Source organism: Eulemur rufifrons, chromosome 29, assembly GCF_041146395.1.
Source record: "Eulemur rufifrons isolate Redbay chromosome 29, OSU_ERuf_1, whole genome shotgun sequence".
Taxonomy (NCBI): domain Eukaryota; kingdom Metazoa; phylum Chordata; class Mammalia; order Primates; family Lemuridae; genus Eulemur; species Eulemur rufifrons.
The window spans coordinates 66,824,145-66,845,985 of record NC_091011.1 but is presented as its reverse complement, the minus strand read 5'-3'; the positions used below and the strand labels follow the sequence as shown (position 1 = coordinate 66,845,985).

The 21,841-nt window shown below is 37.7% G+C and overlaps 1 protein-coding gene across 3 annotated transcripts in view; it reads left to right on the top strand.

Moving 5' to 3' along the window:
* Positions 1 to 21,841, top strand: part of DOCK4 (dedicator of cytokinesis 4) — a 413,001-nt gene that overhangs the window by 177,367 nt on the left and 213,793 nt on the right. For all 3 annotated transcript variants that reach the window (XM_069462529.1, XM_069462528.1, XM_069462526.1), the window contains exons 2-6: positions 3,413 to 3,496; positions 6,425 to 6,465; positions 8,498 to 8,553; positions 12,476 to 12,572; positions 17,421 to 17,569. In XM_069462529.1, coding sequence (XP_069318630.1) covers positions 3,413 to 3,496; positions 6,425 to 6,465; positions 8,498 to 8,553; positions 12,476 to 12,572; positions 17,421 to 17,569 — 427 coding nt within the window. The remainder of the gene's footprint in view (positions 1 to 3,412; positions 3,497 to 6,424; positions 6,466 to 8,497; positions 8,554 to 12,475; positions 12,573 to 17,420; positions 17,570 to 21,841) is intronic.

Here is a 21,841-nt window from a genome sequence, read left to right as displayed (position 1 = left end):
CTTGGAGAGATGAGTTTTCCTTCCTTAGTGTCACAAGGGACAAAGCCTTTTCATTATTTTTTTCCTGCATTATGTTCCATTCATCTTAGACTGTCAGCTTGCAAAGGGCAAGAGCAGTGTTTGCTGGGTTTGAATCGAATTGTGGCAAGCAGAATCGGGGTAAATATTATTTTGATGATTGTGAAGAATATGTCATTGTCTGCGATTCAGAGCTATATGGTTGTCTTATAATAATTTTTCATAATTTGTTTTGATTTTAAATCTTAAAAATCATGGAACCCTGTGATTGAATTTCTCTGTACTAAGTTTACAAGTTATAAAATACACATTGGTTCTTTGCATGAGCAAGTAGCATCACTGAAACTACGAAATGAGTCCCTATTTCACAGCACCATTTTGCTTTCTTTTTACCTTTCTCATAGAAAATTAGGAGTTGTATTTGAGCGTATTGCTCACAGCTATTCAATTTTTAATAAGCTGTTGGTAGATACTGAACTGATACCATTATATAAAGGAATGACACTTTCAGTGATAAAAGGCAGCTGGTAAGGGCATCCCTTTCAAAATGATTGTGCTATAAATTTAGTGCTTTTAGCTTACATATATTTAAGGACTTGAATATAAACTAGGTTTGCATACATGTTTATTAATCTAAATAAGTTTTTACATAGTAGCAAATGGGCAGAGATACACACACCACTATACAGTAGTTTCTATGTGCTCTTTAAAACTGTACTCTCAGGGCCCTTATAACTAAAACAATAGAACTGAACATCTATGTTCCTACCAAGGATTCATTCCCTGTGATATTTTCTGTAGCTACTAAAGTTCAATTTATCAAAAATTGTTTTTTTTTTTTTTTTTTTTTTTTTTTTTGAGACAGAGTCTCACTCTGTTGCCCAGGCTAGAGTGAGTGCCGTGGCGTCAGCCTAGCTCACAGCAACCTCAAACTCCTGAGCTCAAGCGATCCCACTGTCTCAGCCTCCCGAGTAGCTGGGACTACAGGCATGCACCACCATGCCCGGCTAATTTTTTCTATATATATATATTTTTTAGCTGTCCATATAATTTCTTTCTATTTTTAGTAGAGATGGGGTCTCGCTCTTGCTCAGGCTGGTCTCGAACTCCTGAGCTCAAACGATCCGCCCACCTCGGCCTCCCAGAGTGCTAGGATTACAGGCGTGAGCCACCGCGCCCGGCCTAAAAATTGTTGAATTTATAAGAAAACAAACAAGAAAAGGAAACCAAGAGATCAAGACAATGTGTATTCATGTTGAGTAAACCCGAATATTATTTGGGGAAAAAAATGCCCCTAGGAGGTACACAATGAGTAGACTTTTGTTTGAAGAGATAACTACTTTACAATAACTGGTGACAAAATGAATTTCAACTAGAGACTTGTTTCATGGAAAAACACTTGGAGAAACTTAAAGGGATTTAGTTGAAAAGTTGTTTCCAAAAGTAATCTAAAAATAGCAAATGCTTTAAAGTGCATTTGATGGAAATGCAAATTGAGGCTTCATTAATGCACATGTTTTCTTTGCATCTTTATTTTGGTAAACTAGTTTTCCTTAGTTTATGTTACATTTCATGCTACCATTGACAAACATTAGCCAGTCATGTTTTCAAATCCTTTGCTCTTTTGCCTAGAACTGCCTTTCCCTTTTAACTTTCTCTTTCATAATCTGAAGCCAAAATATCTTCCCTGAGTATAGAATTAATTCATGTATTCATTAGTACACAGGAAGGTGGAGTTACTTGTCTAACTCAAAGATTGAGATCTCCAGTATGATCTGCCGTTTAATACTTACTGCTTAGATATTTTTAGTTATGAGGAGTGTCCCTGAGGTTATCTGAAACCATTAAAACCTGGGTACCATTTCTCAGTGGCTTCATTCTTTCATTCCATGTGTTTGTTCATTCATTTACTCAGACACTTGTTCTGGGTGTTGAAAGATGAATGAGAAATAGTTTATCTTCTCAAATAGAAAGACACAGGTAAATAAAGTGCTATACCTTACTCTATTTAAGGTATGGTCAAAGTGCCCTGTGAGCACAGACAAGGGAATAATTGATTCCATATGGACCCAAGGATGAAGAAAGGGATGGAGTAGCATTAGGGAATCTTCTAACCTTGGAGTTAAACCTTAAATTAAGGCTGCTTTGCAATTCCCAGCGTAAAAAGGGTAGGGAAGGCACTGAGGGCTGCAAGAAAGAGCTTGATGAGACTTGGGTATGGCTGAGCACAGGGAGTGTGTGCAGAGGTAGGTGGGGTGTGAGCCTGGAAAGGTAGAAGGAGAGCAGTTGGTGAAAACCTTATATGAGATGCTGAGAGCAGGTGATCTCTTCTGCTTTATCAGATGGCTGTTGCAGGTGGGGACACATGTTCATTTGATGACAGGCAGTGGCTAAACAGAGTAGGCTGGTTTGACTGTGTCACTGCTGAGCTAAAAGGCCTCTCCCAGACTCAGAATTTCCGGCTGACGGGGACCTTTCAGTTCACCTCGTTTAGTTCCTTTGTTTTATAGAGGAGCCATCTGAAGGCCAGGGAGATTGGAGAATTTATTAGCTTGCCTTTAATAGTTATTAACTGTTACATAGCTGAAGAGTAAAATCAGAATTCACCCACATAGACTGATTGGATAAGACATGAGATAATACGTGGTTATGACCCAGGTAAACTCAGTTTTAAACAGCTCCCATGAAACAGTGGAGTATTCACTGGTAAGATAGTTTGGTTCTTAGAATTTGGAGCATGCTCTTAAGATAATATTCCCAATAACAAAGGAAACTGACCGTTTAAGACCAGAACATTTGACAGTAATAGCCATGCCCTGCCCTCGTTCATTCAGTCAGTAACTATTTACTGAGCTGAGAAAGGTAAACCAAGCTTAATAACGAGTAAGATATGTACTCATCATTTATTATTGAACAAATGTTTATAAACTCCCGTGGGCCAGGCATCTGGATTGGGCCAGTGAATAGAGCAGTGAACAAGAGAGACCCAATTCTTTAGGGAGCTCCCAGACAATACCTTTGTTTACGTATGTTACTGGGTGATAGTCTTGATATTTTTATATTATTTAAATAAATTTCATATCTTTAAAATGCATATTTTTTATTTTTTATATTTTTAAATTTTTAATTATTATGGGTACATAATAGTTGTATATCTTTAGGGTAGTGAAATGCATATTTATAATACTTACTTGACTAAGAAATTGGCAAAGTATATAAATTTAATGATTTTCTTAAAAAATATATAAAATTAAAATGTGACCGAAGATTCTAGCTGTCAAAGTGTACTTACTATTCACATTCGTTTTTCCTAGTCATTAACATTTAGTAGTAAGCAGTATAACTGGCTGTCATGGACATGGTTGTCTTTATATGCCTATATCATTTCTTACAGTTATTGCCAGTTTTCGAGGAACCGTCCCATATGGCCTGTCACTGGAAATTGGAGATACAGTTCAGATCCTGGAGAAGTGTGATGGTGAGTGGCCCAGGGGCAGGGGGGTGGGGGTTGCTTGAGGTTATATGAACAACCTCCTCAACATAGGACTGTTCATAAAGTTTACAGATTCTGTCCATACCTCTTTCAGTCCTTGGAACTTTTCCAGTAGTCACAGCAAATCATTTTGACAAAACTTGTTTCTTGAATATTCAATGTTGGGCTAGTGGGAAAGCATTATTTGGTATTCTTAAGCTGATTGTATTTTTTTCCAATATTACTTCCTTAGAGTTGCTAGATACCAATAGATTGCTGATAGAAAGCAATTGAAGCCTCTATATTTGTGGGAATTTATGACTCAGTTACACACTAGAAGGCTTTTCTTCAAATCCTAAGGGTCCCATAAGAACTGGAGGTCCAGAGCAGAAATGCCTTCCCAAGGTTGGGTAACCAGATTCCCGCCTGGGCCAACTCTGCTCTAGTCCTGCAATCTTTCTTCCTCCAAATTTGAAATAAAATTATTCAATACATTTTAATTATTATTAGTGGAATACATTATATGACAGTATATGATTGTTAATTTTTATAGCAGGTAACTCATTAAAGTTACCTAATATGTTTCCAAATGTTTCCATTCCTGTTCCATGAAACATTCTTAAACTCTAGTCTTTGAAAAGATTTCATATGAAATGAGTACTTTTTTTCTTATTAATAAAATGACTACATTTTAAAGCCCCATCAGTATGTCTAAAAATATCCATTTTCCTCTTAAAAGGTTTTCCTTACTGGGAATTTATATAATAAAATTATAACATTCTATTATATCAAGGTTTATTATAGGTTAAATTGTGTCCCCCCAAATAGAACTACTATGTTTAGTTAGAGCCTGCATTAAATTGTGGTGATACATGGATGTTTATTCTGCCAATTGTAATTTATATCTTTAAAAATATAATAAAGTATCCTGTATTGTTACCAGATGCATTTGGTCTGTTTCTACTTTGTATACAGATAAATATAAAATTAAAATTTATTTTGAATTGGTACATGAAAATGGGTTCTCATGGGAGCTGTTTTGTAATCTAAAAGCTTTTCTATATAGTATAACTGGACAGAGACCTCTCTATGACATTTTGGAATTCTCAGAAAATTTTGGTTTCTGTTATAATAATTATTTATGAATGGATATATTTCTAGAATCTGTCTTCCTGGGATCTAATAAACCCTGAGATACAGAGATTCGGATTTTTCAATTCATTTACTCTCTTCAGATTGCTTTTAAAACTCTTAGGGATGGTATTTTACAATATATCCTTTTAATATAATATAAGGAACAAAAAGGTTTAAATATAAATCTCAGATATTTACTTTTAAAAATCCAATTAGTCGAAAAATTCGATTAGAACATTTATACAATAAAATAAGTTTTTTCTCACTAAACAAAATGGTTTCTACACTTGAAAAAAACAAAAGCTGAAAATAATACTTTTAAGCAGGACTTAATGTTAATTATGAATATTCATACACACACACACACACACACACACACCCCACCCTGTATTTATTTTAAACTATAAAAAGACATGCTCCTCCTTAAGGATAGTGCTGTAAAATTGATTCAGAGTGGCTTGGAGCTTAAGTATAGTATATGATCCAAGATCCCCAGGGGATGCCTGAAACCACAGATAGTACTGAAACCTATATATGCTATGTTTTTTCCTATACATGTATATCTATGATAAAGTTTATTTTATAAATTAGGTACAATAAGAGATAAACAACAATAATAAAATAGGACAATTATAACAATATTCTATTCACAATTTCATGGGTAGAAGATTCATTCTTACCAAGATCTTAGCAACCTCAGCATATGGATTTTTTTCTTTCCTTAAGTCAATTATTTTTACCTTTTCACCTGAAGCATTTTATAGCTTCTCTTCAGCAAATCCAAATTGCCAGCATCACTACTCTTGCACTCTGGGGCCATGATGCAGTACAATAAGGGTGACTTGAACACAAGCACAGCAGTGTTGTGACAGTCGATCTCATAACTGAGAGGGCCACCAAGTGACTCGCAGGCGAGTACCGCAGATGGTGTGAATCTGCTACACAAACGAATGATCATGTCCCAGGTGGAAAGGGGGGGATAGTGTGAGATTTCATCTCACCACTCAGAACGGCTTGCAATTTAAAACTTATAAATTGTTTCTTTCTGGAATTTTCCATTTAATGTTTTTTGCACTCAGGTTGACCATAGGCAACTGAAACCATGGGAAGTGAAACCGAGGATGGGGGGACTATTGTAAGACTTTCTACAGAAGAAAAATTATGGACAGCTCTTGGTCAGACATTGTGCTGATGAAAATGTGCCAGTTCTGGTAGTGAATGATGGCTTTACTCTTCATATGATAGGAGACGGATTATTCTAACCCAAGACAGTGGGCTTAAGGATATGCAAATTCACCACATGACTGTTGGCCAGGCACTGTCATTTGGTGGTAGAGTCTGGGCTTTGTAGTCAGGCAGGCACAATTTGGAAATGCATTAAATCATGTGCATTTTCTTGAATTTCCCTGAGACACAGGGTGGCCTTTTATAAAATCGGCAGAAACAGTGCTCAGAGGGTTGAGGTAATTTGCCCAAGACTAAATAGCTGATAAGTAGCAAAGCCAGAATTTAAACCCAGTGCTCTGATTACAAAGCCTGTACTTCCATTATGTATGTTTCTATTTTTTATATAAATTTTTGAAATAACTTTTCAAAATGGTTTTATTAATAAAACACTTAAATTCGTGGTAACTTGAGCTGTTGTCTAGGCTAATGCCAAGACCCTCCATGTTCATACATAGAATGTTTGTATGTCGGGTAAAATTCCATCAGCAAAGAACGGATTGATTTGTTATTGTTTTTTATCTTTAAAATATTACAGTGGTTTATTAAAACATGACCATGATTATTTCCCCACAGGCTGGTACAGAGGATTTGCCTTAAAAAACCCAAATATCAAGGTAAAAATTCTTATTTATAATCATAATTATAGAATTTTTTTGAAAGATAATTATTTAAATTATTTCACTATACAATTGAAATTACAGTTGGGACTCAGTTGAAATGCCAAATGGTAACACAGATTTTCATAATTTTGGAAATTCCTTTGAACTTGGATTATAGTAAAGATATGCTACTGAAATGATAATCCTATTTAGCCCTTGAAAATTGTACTGAGAAGACCTTAATAAGCTCATTATATATAAACAAAATCTTTTTGAAGTGGTAGTTTCTCAGAGAGCTAAGTTAAAATTCATGCAGGGGAAATACAAATTCCAAAAGAAATGTTAAATAGAGGTATTTAATCTTTAAGTTTTCTGTAGTATCATTTGTAAAGTATTGGTATGGAGGAACAAGTTTATTTTAGTGGCATGTTAAGAGTTGCTTTGGGTTTGGGGAGCTGAAACCATGAAAACCATATTATTAAAAAGACCATTTTACTTACCATATCAGACATAAATTAAGATTATTCTTTATATATTCATGTAAAACCTCAAGAATTATAGCAAGAAGTAATGTGACTTTTGTTTTATTTGTATAGTTTGTTATTTTTGCCACTAATTCTTACCAATACCTGTGTTTTTCTACTTTATCTAATCTCCCCAGCTTTCACCCATACCTCTCGTATTATCTAATATTTTCTTATATGTCTCACTCAATTTTGGATTTAATTCTAGCTTTATTAAGGTTGTAGATAAGAAATTACATCATTTCTCATTATCAAAATACAATGTAAGAAATCTAAACTCTTTTGCCTTTTTGCTTAAATACACTGTTTTCTGGATCATTTAACTGTTTAATTACTTCATTTGTTTTAAGTCGTTCTACAGAGGAGCATAAGGGACAAAAGCGTGTATAAGTTTAATTTTTAAATACTTTAGCCCTCATTTAATGTTGTTTTTAGACATCTGTCAGGTACACGCAAATATAGCTTCAGTGTTTAATTACAAATTTAGATTATGTTTGAGAAAAATGTTTATTGTGATTTCTTTGTTATTTCTGCCACTTCTAACAAACCTCAAGTCTGACTTTTCTTGTTAATTATAATTACTCTATTTTTTGACTTTACAATATTGAGGTAAATTTAAATTTTGAAGGAAAAAAGTGATTTTCAAAAACTATATACATATTGACTACTATCAAGTGTACAGAATTTGCTTATTAAATTGTATTTTATACTTGGACCCATAATGGTGATATGTATTCAAATGACATTTGTTTTCTTAAATATTTAATTGAGTTTGTCATTTAATTATACATCAGCAAATTCTTCAGAGGATATTATCATTTAATGGACAGTAAAATTGATGCTTGTTTTTGTTTCTTTCAATTTCCAATTCAGAACAAAGGAACAATTTCCTTGCTCTGTCATTTCCCTACAATAAAAGGCTTCAAGCTGGCATGGTTTCTTTTGTTTAATTCTTGTTTCATCAGAATGGCCACATGGTGATTAATTGTTGCTGTGTTGTCATCAAAGATCTTCTATAACACATAATACACATACTGTCTCCAAATTCACAGTGATTTTTTTTTTTAGTGTATATTTTTAAGTAGACACATGAGTGTTTGGGGGAGAAGAAAAAGAACAACCACCAAAACAAAAAACAAAACAACTGTGTTCTAAAACAATAAAATATGTATTTTAAAAACTCTTATTCAATATGACATGGTTTTTGTACAGAATTCCTGAAAATTTTTAAGTTTTCTCTTTCTGAAGTGAAGAAGGAATATATTTTCTGAGTGAGATTTAAATTTTTTGATTATATTTATTTTAGAAAATCTCTAAATTTATAAACTAGTCAGTAGTATAAAATGAAAGGAATGAACCTAAGCGGCAATAGATTTCAGCCTATAGAATGTGGTATAGATGTTGTTTTTCCCTATCCCTGATGTTGTCATGGTTGTGTGGCTGTGTTTGACACATACGACTTGTGAAACTAACCCTGCCTTAACAGACAGCTAGCACCATAACCTTCTTGTTTTCTCTTCCAGGGTATATTTCCTTCCAGCTACGTTCACTTGAAAAATGCCTGTGTAAAGAACAAAGGGTAAGAAATGAGTTGTGTTAATGGTTGGAGGATTTTTACAGAACCATTGCTTGTTTTGGAATTTGAAAGGCTTGGTAATTGTCTTGAAAAGTGAATGGAAGAAGATCATACATTGTCTGTGTTGTTTGATAAAAGTATATTGTACTAAGGCCATTGGAGAAAATTAAAGAACCTTGTCTGCGTGTGCTGGCCAACGGCAGGATCTGGGTCACTGGAGGTTTCTCGTTGTCCACAAATCATGGAATCTGCCTAATCTTAAGCAGGAATTGGTTCTTTTTGGTTTTCTGCTACATAGGGAAGCATGGCGGTCAGACCCATTAAATGATGAGTCATATTGTTTCAAAACTCAGGAATTTCCTCGATTCACCACTGATTATAAGAGGCAAAGTCTGCCTTTCTCTAAATGGGCATAATACTATATTCTTATATGACCACTTTGCAAAGCCATTATTCACCTTCAGAGGATATCATTTATGTGAGAGTTTGAGCTCATTGATCACTTAGCATTTCTCATATATTTAAAAATTTTTTTTCAGTCTGTTTCCAGAAGGATTTGAGGCAGCTATCAGGGCAACATCATTCAAATAATTGCAGGAAAAAACAATAGAATATGCCTATTTAAATAGTTAAGCAGATCATTCATTTTAAGGGGGCCATGGATTTAGACATAAACATTTGGTATCAGTGTCATAAGGACTATTCAGTGTCATGGCATGATTTTCATTTTATGACAGAAGAATACAGGTTCAGCCATAGAAATTGTATTTTTCTCAAATAGCAATAAATAATTTATTATTTGAATTCTTAAGACATAATAAATGGGATCTTCAAACTTAAGTTTTGCCAAAAAAAAAGTCTAAGAATGTTATTCAAACAGATGATTCTTATATCCACCGTCTATAAAGGTACAATATTAAATTTCAGTTTAGTGAAAGAACTTCTGCCAGTGGCTGAGGGTCTATGGTATAAATAAGTGGTCCCTATATGGTTAAACCTTAAAAAAATCTAGGAAGCCATTACTCTATGTCTTATACATGTCAGCTATTTTAAGCAATATTAGTAGTAGTCTGTAATAGTAATTACTTAAAATGATAGATTAAAAGCGTAATTCTAATACTAATAATTACCACTACTACTCATCTTTTAAGAAATAAATGTCCTTCAGAAATGTTGCGCAGCTGTAATGCACCAGAAATGTCAAGTAGAGTTGTCCAAAGTTGTTTGGAACTTTCCTACCAGGCTAGGTTTGACACTCTTCTGCCCCCCTCACATAAACCAGAGGATACTTTAGAAAACACTTCAGCCACATGCTTATCTTTGTTCTGATTCTTCTGCCTTAGTGATCTTGGCTTGGCAATGTGGAAACTCCATGGTCTACCCTGTCTTAAAGTGTCCACTTGGACAAGCCCATGCCACCAGTTCTCCTTCCTGCCTTTGCCCCAAGCCCAACCCTGACACCCCTCAACTCTGCAGGCCAAAGGGCTGCCCAGCCCCCATCACATGCTCTGACCAAGGGAGAGAAAAGAGAGAATGCTTTGCTAGCCGAGAAGATGCCAAGCATCCCTCCACATAGTCAAAGTCCACCCCTCAAAGTGAGTTGCGATGGGTCATAGTTTTAAAATAAGTACTTTCTTTTTTCTTTTTCTTTTCTTTTCCTTACCCCCCCTCCTTTTTTTTTTAAATCCTAGCCAGTAACTGGTGTATAATCTGGACTCCTTCCATGAGCCCCAAGGAAGTTTAAATGTGGGTAAAGGTGTGTCAAAATTTGGTGATGCGAGGTTAAGACTTGTTTGTAGGCTCTCCCCCTGACACCAGGCATGATGGGCATTGTACAGCAGAACTCTGGAGTAGAACCCAACTTTATTTTCTAAAAAAAAAATTATTGGAATTGATTCAGACCCTAGGTTCCAGGATGGTTACTGGAATAAAACTGTGGCCTGCAAATATTTGAGGGCACATATTGCTAGATGATTGGTTTCCGAGAGAGGAACCTCTTGGGATTTTGGTGTTACCTGTCTTATTTTAAGTAGATTTGCAGCTTGATGGCCCACCAGGATAAGACAGCTGAACAGTAGATCCCAGAATAACCAAACAAAATACAATTTCAGGAGCAGACACTTAGGACAGACTATTTGAATAGCAATTTTGGTTTTGATATAATGAATAAGAAACAGCTGCCTTGCCTAAAATGGTAATTTTGTGCTTAAAAATTTACATTTTTGTTGCACAGCGCCCAAATCAATGCCCTACTGACTGCATTGCCTTTATGTTCTTCCCTGGGTCTTCAGAGCAATGTAGGACTGATAGGGGTCCTTAAATTAAATTATAGTTTGCGAACAGTGAGGCCACTTCTGTATTGTTTAATTCCTGCTGAGGTCATGTCACTTTTTAAATGTTAAGTAGGATGTCAAGTTTTCCTGGAAATTCAATGTTCCCTCCTTGACCTTGTATAGGATCATCATTATAATCTTCCTCTCCAAATATTCATCATTTAAATTGCAACAGCTGCTTCAAAAACAAAATAAATGTCCTACCATTTGAAAATGTCATATGTAGACTTAATAAAAGGTTCTGTATCTATCATAGTTCATATGTTACTATTTACTTTTACTTCTAGCTTTAAATCCCTACTTTACATTTTCAGCTGTGGTTAGGCTCTAGAAAGAAGGAAAATATTCACAGGGCAGGTATTTTATTTATGAAATGAGAAGATAAAGCTCTGTTGGTGAAGGAATCAAGGCAAGATTTTAGTTCCCATGTTGCTGCTGTCAAGAAGATTTTTACAAGAGACAATTGTACACACTTTGGACATAATATCAAAAAGGAAATGCAGAGCACTTATTAGCCTCACACTAAGAAGTAATTGTCCCTTGATCATTTAGACAACCTGGTTCTTTGTCTAATATGCTGTTACCTTCTCCATATTAGATGTTGTCCTTGAGAAAAATGTGGTGAAATAAAGAAAATAGTCCCCATCACTATAGCCAGTAGCATTCTTTTGAGAAGCGTTGGTAGTAGTAGCCACTTAACCACTTTAACCTTAACAAAAACTGAACGAATTTGAAAAAAGAAACTGGAGATGAAGATTATTGTATGCCGAAGGTAGGGTGCAGAGGACAAATTAAATCTTTTTTTTTTTTTTTCCTGTCTCCCTATGTATATTCTCAACGTTAGGACCACAATACATACTGTACTAGATACTGGTATGAATGTTTTCCAAGTACAGTTTCTGTCTTTTAGAAAAGAAGTGGGAAGACTATATTATCTTAATCGGAGAGAGAAATATTTTGGAATGGATATTCACATATCTGTGATGTCTTAAGCCCTTAAGTTCTTTGCTGCATGGTAGCATTACTAATAGTACTAATCATTTTTCATGGCCCTGTTTGCCAGTAATAAAACTGAAGTGTTACTGAGATCAAGTGAACGCTCCAGCTCCTTATAAAACCGAGTTCGTTTGGATGTTCACAGCCATCATACACCTCCTGATGGTTAAACAGTGTTTCTTTTACTTCCTTTGAATCCTATGGGCATGGCACTTGGAAGGCGAAAGTCATCTCAGAATTTATGTAGCCCAGTGACCTCATGTTACAGATGAAGGCTTTTGGACTCAGAGAGGTTAAATGAGTTGCTGTCTAGTGCTCAAAGTGTCCCTGGAGTAGAACTCTTCTGATACTGTTCCTTCTCCACCATGCTGCTCAAACTTGAACTGTATGAACTGGCCGGTTGTGTTTGGTGTAGTACTGCCGTAACCCACTTAGCATTCCTCATACAAGCTTTTAACCAGATCCTGGGTACTGCCTGCAGAACCAACAATAACAAGGCGGCTTTCTTCCCTAATTTATCTTTTAGAATATTTAAAACAAAATTGTTGCCTATGGTATTTACATACATACTTTGTTTTTCTTTTTTAATTTCACAGACAATTTGAAATGGTTATTCCCACAGAAGACTCCGTTATCACAGAAATGACATCAACATTAAGAGACTGGGGAACCATGTGGAAACAACTCTATGTGGTAAGTAACTTTCTAATGGCATGATTTGTCAGGTAGAGAATAGTTGTGAGAAATATCTAAACATGAGAAAGCATCAACTAATATAACCCCTGCTATAAGTCACTAGGGCTCCTTGGGGAATTGGAGATATAGATCTTAATAAGCCACAGTCTTGTTGTAATCTCTGTGTCCACTGAGCATGAGTTTTATGTTGTTTTTCAAAATTGTGGGAATATAAAAGATGATTTTTCTGTCATCTAAACAAATAGGATGGTTTACATGGGCCTAGTGTTAGACTCCCTGAATATTTTTAATATTCAGGGAGAAATAAGCTTATATTCAATAAAATTTTGGTGGTGGCAGTATTTTATCATATTCTAATTCTGTAAATAATTCAAGTACACTGTAAATGACAGACTTCTTAGCCAGAGTCAATAAGAATATTCTAAATATACTAGAGAAAAGGAATGTTTCTTGGGGGGAAAAAAAAAAACTCTATGTTTTAGGGGTATTTTGTGTATGAATAAATTTATTTACTTATAAGTAATTACATTATGGAGCACTTGATACATGGCAAACCCCATGGGAAGTACTCTGTATTAAGAATTTCCTTTAATCCTCATAACCACTCATGGAAATAATAACTGTGACCATCTCCAGCTTACAAATGAGAGGAGTGAGGCGCAGAGAGTGAAGTACTTGCTCTAGACCAAGTAATGGGAGAGCGATGAGCTGGGGTTCTCATGCGGATCTGCCACTCTCACTCTGAGCCCCACTAGACGTGTGGAAATCTGGGGGTGCTGAAGTGTTCAGAAAGATAAATTCTATTTCTTCTTTCATTTTCAAAGAAATTTATAAAACAGCTTAATCATTTGAAGGGATGCGTTCAAAATACAAAGGTATACTTATCCTGCCAAAATGATTTGAAACAGGCTGTCAAAGAGAAAATCCAAATGAGTGAGGGACATTGGCACAGAATGACAGTTTTTGTCTGTTACATCTAAAATGCAATAGGATAGTTCATTGAGGAAAGAAAATCTTACAAAGTCCCTAATAAAAACCCTTTGATGTTGGACTTCTCTGATTATACCCTCTTGGAGCTTGGTGACTCACTATGAAAATCCACAAGGCAATCTTAGATGAGTTGCCAGAGTGTAGGTTTTGTAAATACAAAGTCAAGACAACTGACTTCCAGGGCTCTGTGCTGGCAAGGTGCAAAGGAAATGCAGATCTGCTTTGTAGATTCTTGTTTTTTAATTTGTGTTAGAAGGACTATAAAATCCCAGTATTATTTCACTTCAGGTAACATCGTGCATGACACTAATGTGGAAAAAGAAAAAGAAACTATTTGAAATGTTCCAACTACCACATCCTAAATATCCAACATAAGAGAGTAACAAAAATAATGACAGTGTAAATGTTGTCCGTTAGCTGAGCTAAAGCACCAGCACTTTTCCTTTTATGTAGCTAATAGTGAGGAACAAAGTTGAATTTCCTCTGGATTTTCTGCCTTATCTAGCTATTTTTACCTGCTTTTGAGCTCATGAGCATCTCTTTTGGGAACAGACTTGTTTGGTTTGAAAATCTGTGTGTTGTAAATTCTAGAAGTAAGTTCCTTTCCTTCAAGTGTTCTAAGTAATGGAAAAGAGATAGAATTATCCAAATGTTTCCCTGCATACTGGCACGGTAGTCAGTTATGTTAGGATCAAATATAAATTTTAACCTGGAGAAATTAGATTTTTGACATTGGGAATGAGGCTACCTTGGTCATGTCAGACCTTTTGGTTTCTCTTTTCCTCGTGTAAATGTTTTGTGCCACATGTTTTGGTTCAAGGTCATCATGTTTGGGTATATTTAGGGTATTGTCTATCTTCTTTTCCAACGGTGTTAAGGCATTTAGCTTCTCCACTCAAAGAAGTTTGATGAGGGTAATAATATTTTGTAAATTGTAAGCAATGTATGAGATAGTATATGTTAAACACTTAGCGTAAAAGCACATGGGGGGTGCTTGAGAAATGCTAATTGCCCTTTTAAATAACATTGGTTTAAGGGCCTAAATAATACTCTTTAAATGATCACTTAATCATATATCAGTAATATAGCCACAAAAACTTTAAGAGAAATACAGAGCAGCCGTTTTTTACTGAGTACTTTTGTACAGGTCCTGGGCTGGATATTTTACATCTTTCTTCCCTGAGGCTATGCCAGGTAGTTTTTATTCTCAAATCTTATCAAACATAATTTATCCAGGGTCTCCTGCTAAGTGTTAAAGCCTAAATCTAAATCTAGGTCTGCTGCTGCTAAAACTTGTGCTGTTTTCATTTTAAGGCAAATAAAAACTTACCCATTCTCTAAAAACTAAAATACTCACAATTAGCTCTTTGCTACATTTCTGTTATATTGCCAGAATTTCTAAATACTGTTTTATTCCAAAGGTTTAATATCGTACCCTACCTTTTTCATTTAATACTAACTCAAAAGCATTTTTTTGTATTTCTGCATAGCCTTTATAACTATCTGATTTTTAAGCCCGATTTTTAAAGAATCACAATGTTATGACTACTAGATGTCCAACCAGATATATATACCTTTTTCTACGCTAGCAGGGCAAATGTGCTGGCCAGGCCTGCAGTATGTCAGTGTTCCTGCCGCCTCTGGGTTTTCTTCCCTAAAGGGAAAGGTCACCAGCTGGTTTTCAGTTTTATAAAGGATCCTACTTTCTTCTCATCTTAGTGTTCTCTTAAACTTAAGTACTAGAGGCGACATCATAGAATATCAAGTCCATCCTACTAAACGACTGCAGAATGCTTTCCCCAAGAGCAGGCAGATGATTAGTGTCACTGTGACCACTCAGTTCAAGAGGGTGCTGGCTCTTTCCTTTGCAGTGTTAGATTTTACTTGTTTTATAACTTCCTTATGTAATGCAATGTTTTTGACTTGAGCAGACTTTTCCTTCCCATCACTGACTTCCTCAAGTGTTTCTTAATCTTCTTTGCTTATTCTTTTGCATGACCTGAACAGAATCCACCTCTCAAGGTCCACAAAAATTAACATCTTTCAATCAAGCTATTCATTCATTCATTCTCCAGCTGCCAGGGCTACACCAGGCAGACCCAACCATCATGGCTGGGTACTTGCAGCCAAGTGGAGAACACAGATACCGAGCAGTTAATTGTAAGAGCACTGTGCTACAGGGCTCTTGTAACGACTTGTATGGGAGTGTCTGATGTGAGGAAAGAGTGAGAAATCATAGAATAATAGGCTCAGTACGGTGTTTTGGTAGTAACCTTAGAAGTAAGATTATTTCTGAGAGGATCACAGATAGCATCCTGGAGAATGCTTTTTGTTTCCTCTGGCACTCTGACCTGCACAGTACCTGAAAACTCTTCCAGACACCAAGTATTGAAAAAGCAGAGAACATGTCACTATTTTTTAAAATAAAAGATATGGTATGACTGATTGTCTTTACCCATCACACAGCTCTTGATATTTCCGGCAGCATCTAACTGTGTAGAGGACGGTAGATGGATGATAACCTCAATACTTTTATATCGCTATTCCTGTGGTCTACTAATAACTTGTAGAAAGTAAAAGTGTAGATTCTGGTTAAGAAAGATGAAGGGTAAATATTTACATAAGGTCTACACTAATGTCTCTGGGGTAAGAGATATATATTTTGCTTTTGGCAAGGAGAGAGTATTTGTAGAGGGCTCATTCTGGACCAAGCCCAAAACAACAGTACTAGTGACAACTAATACTTACATGATATTTATTCTGGGCCAGCCATTTCTCAGAGTTTTAATAACTCATTAATACTCACAACAGTCCTCTGCGGTAGTTACTGTGGTACCCATTTTACAGATAAGAAAACAATCACAAAGAGGTTAATAAATTACCAAAGCTTTTTCAGCCAGTAAATGGCAAAACTGGAATTCAGGTTGAAGTCCTTTGGCTCTAAGTCTGTGCGCTTTGCCCCTTTGCTATAGGGCTCTCTTCACAGTTGTTATCACTAATCTGTAAAACAGCCTTGCAGAAGATAGTACTTCCAGTTTTATGGGTGACAAAACTCACACTCAAAGTCTATAGAACTCCTAAGTGGCAAAACCAGGACTTGAAGCCAGGAGATAAACCTGTCTTCTTTCCGCTAAACTACATAGCTTAATGAATTTCACAGGAGATGATCTAGAATCTACATGACTGTTTTGAAAGTAAGAAGAAAGCATCATTTTTTAATAGGTCTAACTACTGGACAAATAACAGCAGTACACAACCATCAATGAATGAGTTTGTGTACTCACCTTCTGATGGGAGATCCAATAAAGCATTAAGACCAACGTGCAAGAAATCATGGGAAAGCAGAGTTTTCCATTTCCTCGGCTTTAGTTGCTTGCAGCCATGGCTCAGGGAAGGGGGAAGGAGTGTGAGCAAGAGTTGACAGGGAGGCTTTCCTGATGGACGTGGAAGTCAGGCCGAGCTCTGTGGGACAGTAGAATGTGGGCAGAGCTAAAGAAAGGAGCACTTGAGGAGGAAGGGGAGGCAGCGTATGCAATGAGAAGCGTGGAAACTGGGCCAAGCTCCAGGCATGGAGGCGTAGTGAGAAGCAGGAACACGAGTGTGTGTCGGGGAGTCTGAGAGGTAAAGTTGCATTCTTGGGCAGGAGAGAAGAATTGTGAATGGAAGCATACAGAGCAGAGAGAGGAGGGAGTGCGTTTGAGGACGACATCGTCTGTCTGTGAACGGAGGATCTGTCCACAGAGCGGCAAGCACATCAGGGGTGACCAGGACCCGCCCTTTCCCTTTGCTCTGTGGTTATCCCACAACTCAGTGCGGGGACTGGTGATCAAATCTCCACGTTTGCGTGTCTCTTAGAGAAACGAAGGTGATCTCTTCCACCGGCTGTGGCACATCATGAATGAGATCCTGGACCTGCGGCGGCAGGTGCTGGTGGGCCATCTCACCCATGACCGGATGAAGGACGTGAAGCGCCACATCACTGCCAGGCTGGACTGGGGCAATGAGTGAGTACCGACTGTCACAGCCTCTGGCGGGTGATCACGACAGAAGTGACATGGCCTGAGCCAAGACATGGTAATATTGCCAGAACTGATTCTATGTGTCTTTCTGGTTTTCCTCTTTTGGAGGAAAACTGTCATTGATGGAGCGGAGAACCACTTCCTCTCCTGCTGGTGTTCTCTAGTACCTTGTGTGATCTGACGGTGTGCACGTGCTCATGGAAAATGACATGTTCCCAGGGATTAATTAGATACAGCTTCTGGCTAAAATGGATCTTATTTTTATATACACTTTGGGTTTGGCATGTGCATGTGCTCTTAATATATATCTCTTCCATATCAGGGTGGTAGGTCGCCAGTGTAATCTGGAGGGAGACACTACTGTTAACAGCTTCTGTTAGAAGTCTCAGGACGAGTGCACGGGCGGGCCTTCTATCATTGCTCTGATGAGTCCTGTGTGTGCAGAGTAGCCATTTTGAGGAGTTGCTTGGGAGAACTCAGTAAAAACTGTTCCTGACCAAGATTTACTTTTAAATAAAACTGTAAGTGAGTGACTAATTTAAAATATCAGCCGAACACTTAAGTAGTAAATCTAATCACTGAAAGCTCTGACCGATGCTGGTACTATACTAAGTATGAATATTAATATGGGAGTGAGAAATTAGAATAAGCCAACTTTGACCGTGATCCTAGGGTTGCACAAGACTTAGGTTTAAGGCAGTGAATGGTTCCTTAATATACTGCATGGCTGCATCCTCCCTTCTTTCCTCTCCCCAAATCCCCGTTAACTATTTTGACCTTCAGAGGATCTTAGGGCAGCAGATAAAAAGAAAAGCAGACAGAGAGGAGAAGACACCTGTAAGCGAGCCATGGGTAAATTAGCTTCAAATCCGGAAAAACCGATTTGAAACCAGAATGCTGCTTCCCCTAACCATAGGAAGTCGCTTTGTCAGAAGCCGGGTTTGATTCCCACCAAGACGTTACATGTTACAGATACAAATACACGGACCTGCTGACAGATTTTAATCTCCATCTCACCCAGAGTACTTCTGGTATTTTGTTGAACACGATGTGCCATTTATCTTTTTACAGACAGTGAATAGAATAGCCTAATTTATTTACTTCTAGAAGGTTCATTCCTGTGAGAAATAAAACAAGTGCAGGTATGGAGGGGCAACAAAAGCATTGGACTAGGGACTCTACTTTCTTAAGACCTGAAGCAAATTCCTGAGCCCTTCTTGATGTCGGTGCTTTATCTGTCAAAAGAAGAAGTTGAACTGGAGAAGATCCAAAGGCCCTTTCAGCTCTAGGATGATACAGTTTAAAACATGCAGCGCCTCGTGACCCGTCAGACTTGCCAGCCACTTGCGCGGAGCTCCCCATCCTGCTGCGTGAGCTGGACTGGGACCTGGGAGCAGCTCTAAAGCCCCTGGGAGCATGCCCTGTGCTGCTTTATTATTTTGAAAAACCTCTGAGTTTTCTCTGATTTGTATTGCTCTTAGTCATTGTGCTGGTCCTCATTTAAAAGGACTAGTTTGTAAATAGGAGGAAAGTTGGATGAAGTTCGCTTATCAAAAATAACTTAGGGCCGGGCGCGGTGGCTCACGCCTGTAATCCTAGCACTCTGGGAGGCCGAGGTGGGCGGATCCTTTGAGCTCAGGAGTTCGAGACCAGCCTGAGCAAGAGCGAGACCCCACCTCTACTAAAAATAGAAAGAAATTATATGGACAGCTAAAAATATATATAGAAAAAAATTAGCCGGGCATGGTGGTGCATGCCTGTAGTCCCAGCTACTCGGGAGGCTGAGACAGGGGATCGCTTGAGCTCAGGAGTTTGAGGTTGCTGTGAGCTAGGCTGACGCCACGGCACTCACTCTAGCCTGGGCAACAGAGTGAGACTCTGTCTCAAAAAAAAAAAAAAAAAAAAAATAGGAATGTACAGCAGGCAAGAAAATGATACTTCTTCAGTTTTGCGAAGGGAAATGATGGCAGAATGAAAAGGAGAAGGAAGGAAAAGCATTAATTATGGCTGAATCATGACTCAGTTTTTGACTTACGTAAGTTCTAGCTCGTACTTTGAGCAGTTCTCTGGCTAATTTATGATAAGTTGGTAAAACATTGATGCATGAAAATGAGCAGTATAATTTATTTAGATCATCCTCAACTTCATGAATTTTCTGAGCTCTCATTCTGTTTTCTTTGAATTTCTTTGGTCACTTATTTAAAAATAACTTACAGCATAGAGATTATGCATTTACCTTACTCCTTTAAGTATAAACTTGTTTTCTTATTGAATAGCGCTAAAGGGACAGCAAATTAAGATAATTCTCTTGTCTATTAAAACAGATCAAATTGTCCTACAAAATTACAGCACATAAATCTCTGGATGAACATCAATTAAGAATGTGTTCTATCTCAGGTTGTATATCAGACTGTTGAAGAGTAGCCCTCTGGACGTGGGAAGCTTGGGAGGAGGAGGGTATAATCCATCTTATTCTCTAACGGGGACAGCAAAAGAATTGTTCTCACCTGGGAGCCTCCGACAGCACTGAAATAATGGCACATGTTTCTGTTGCCCATAGAGTCCTATGGTGTCCTTGGACTTTCTGGCTAAGATTACACGGGAGGGAAGATCAGTTCATCCTTTCTTCCTGATGTCACCGAGTAGTTTAATGACTGAGCTGATGTAAAGTGACACCCCCACACCACTACTGGCTTCCCAGATCCTGTGTGATCTCCCTCTGTCTTGTCTGTCCCCTACTGGCCTCATTTCTCCTTATCCTTTGTCAAGCACTGCCCTGATTCTATTCTGTGAGCTAAGGAAGCTCAAACAATGGGAGGTTTATCCTAAGGATATACCTCGGAATTAACAAAACCAAATAGAAACAAAGAAGACGCTCTTCACGTACCCAGGACTTCAGGAAACCAGCGAAAGTTGAACATTCAAGCCCGTGGAAGGAAGGGACTTGCAGATCACTGGTTTCTGGCTCTGCAGAACCTCTGCAGCTTGTGTCATTCGTTCTGCAGTGATGTAGGTCACCTGCCCTTCAGGTAGCTTGTCTTCCTCATGCCTTATGGCTGATGTCTGAATTTCCAAGTTCAATCTCTCAAAGAAGGAATCTTGTTGACAGCCAATATCTATTATTCTTGTTTGGATTGAGTGTTTTATACCAGCCTCTCATAAGTTTCTGTCCAGTCCACGGGGTTTTTTGTCTTTAGGTTACATTCTTACCTTAGTCAGGTGTGGCTCAGGAGAGGGAGATGGTCAGACCCCCTCAGACCACCCCCCTACCTTGCTGACCCCCTCTTCCCAGCAGAGAATGTGAGTAGAGCAGCTTCTCATAGAAGGAGCCATGGTTAGGCAGGCGCCATGGTTCATATGTGGTTATATGTCCTCTTTCCTTTGCTAAATAATCTTTCATCAGCAATACTGACTTGTGTCAAATGATGTCTTACACTGTAGTGCAGTGATTCTCTCTCGGAAGGGAGGGAGGATGGGGAACAGACACTACCAGAATCCCTGGTGAGGTGGAGCAAGGAGGGATGGGGACATTTTGGAAAAAAAAAAAAAATCACAGTGCTCTTTGTGATTTGAAAGTTCAACTATAAATTAAAGAATGGACATGTGATTTTTTTTTAAAGTTTCTCAGAGAGAAACATCATTTAGGAAAATTGAGAAACTGTTTTAGTATCTGAAAAATTGCTCCTGCTGTCTAGGAGGTGACAGTTTTCTAATCTTCTTAAGAACAAATATCCCTCAGGGTGGCTGGGGCAGTGCTTGGCTTGAAGTAGGTGCTGAACTAATACATTTTACTTATGAAACCTTAATGAGATTTTGGGGAGGGCATAGAATTTCAAGACTTTTTTTTTTTAATACAAAAGTAAGAAAGCTATGGTTCTATAATTGGAAGTGCAACCCTGGAAGGCTTCCATGTTAGAGAGTGATGACACGAAAGGGATGTAAGACAAATGATCCTCAGAGAACAGAGCTTGAGACCTGGAGTGTGGTGGTAATTGCAAGGCGTCTGTGAGAGGGAAGATGCATTGGCTTTGATATATGGGGCATTACAGAGGCATTGGGAAGCCTTTGGGATGGCTGGGGACGGGTAAGGAGATGAGGAGAATTATGTGGCATTGGTATGAGTGTTGTACAGTGGGCGTCCTGGAGAGGAGTATGTTCCCAAGGTCACTGGAGGGAAACTGGCCAGAACAAGGTTAGCCTTGCTTTCCTCTGTAGATGGCAGACATCACAAATCAATTACCATACTTGGTCCCTCTG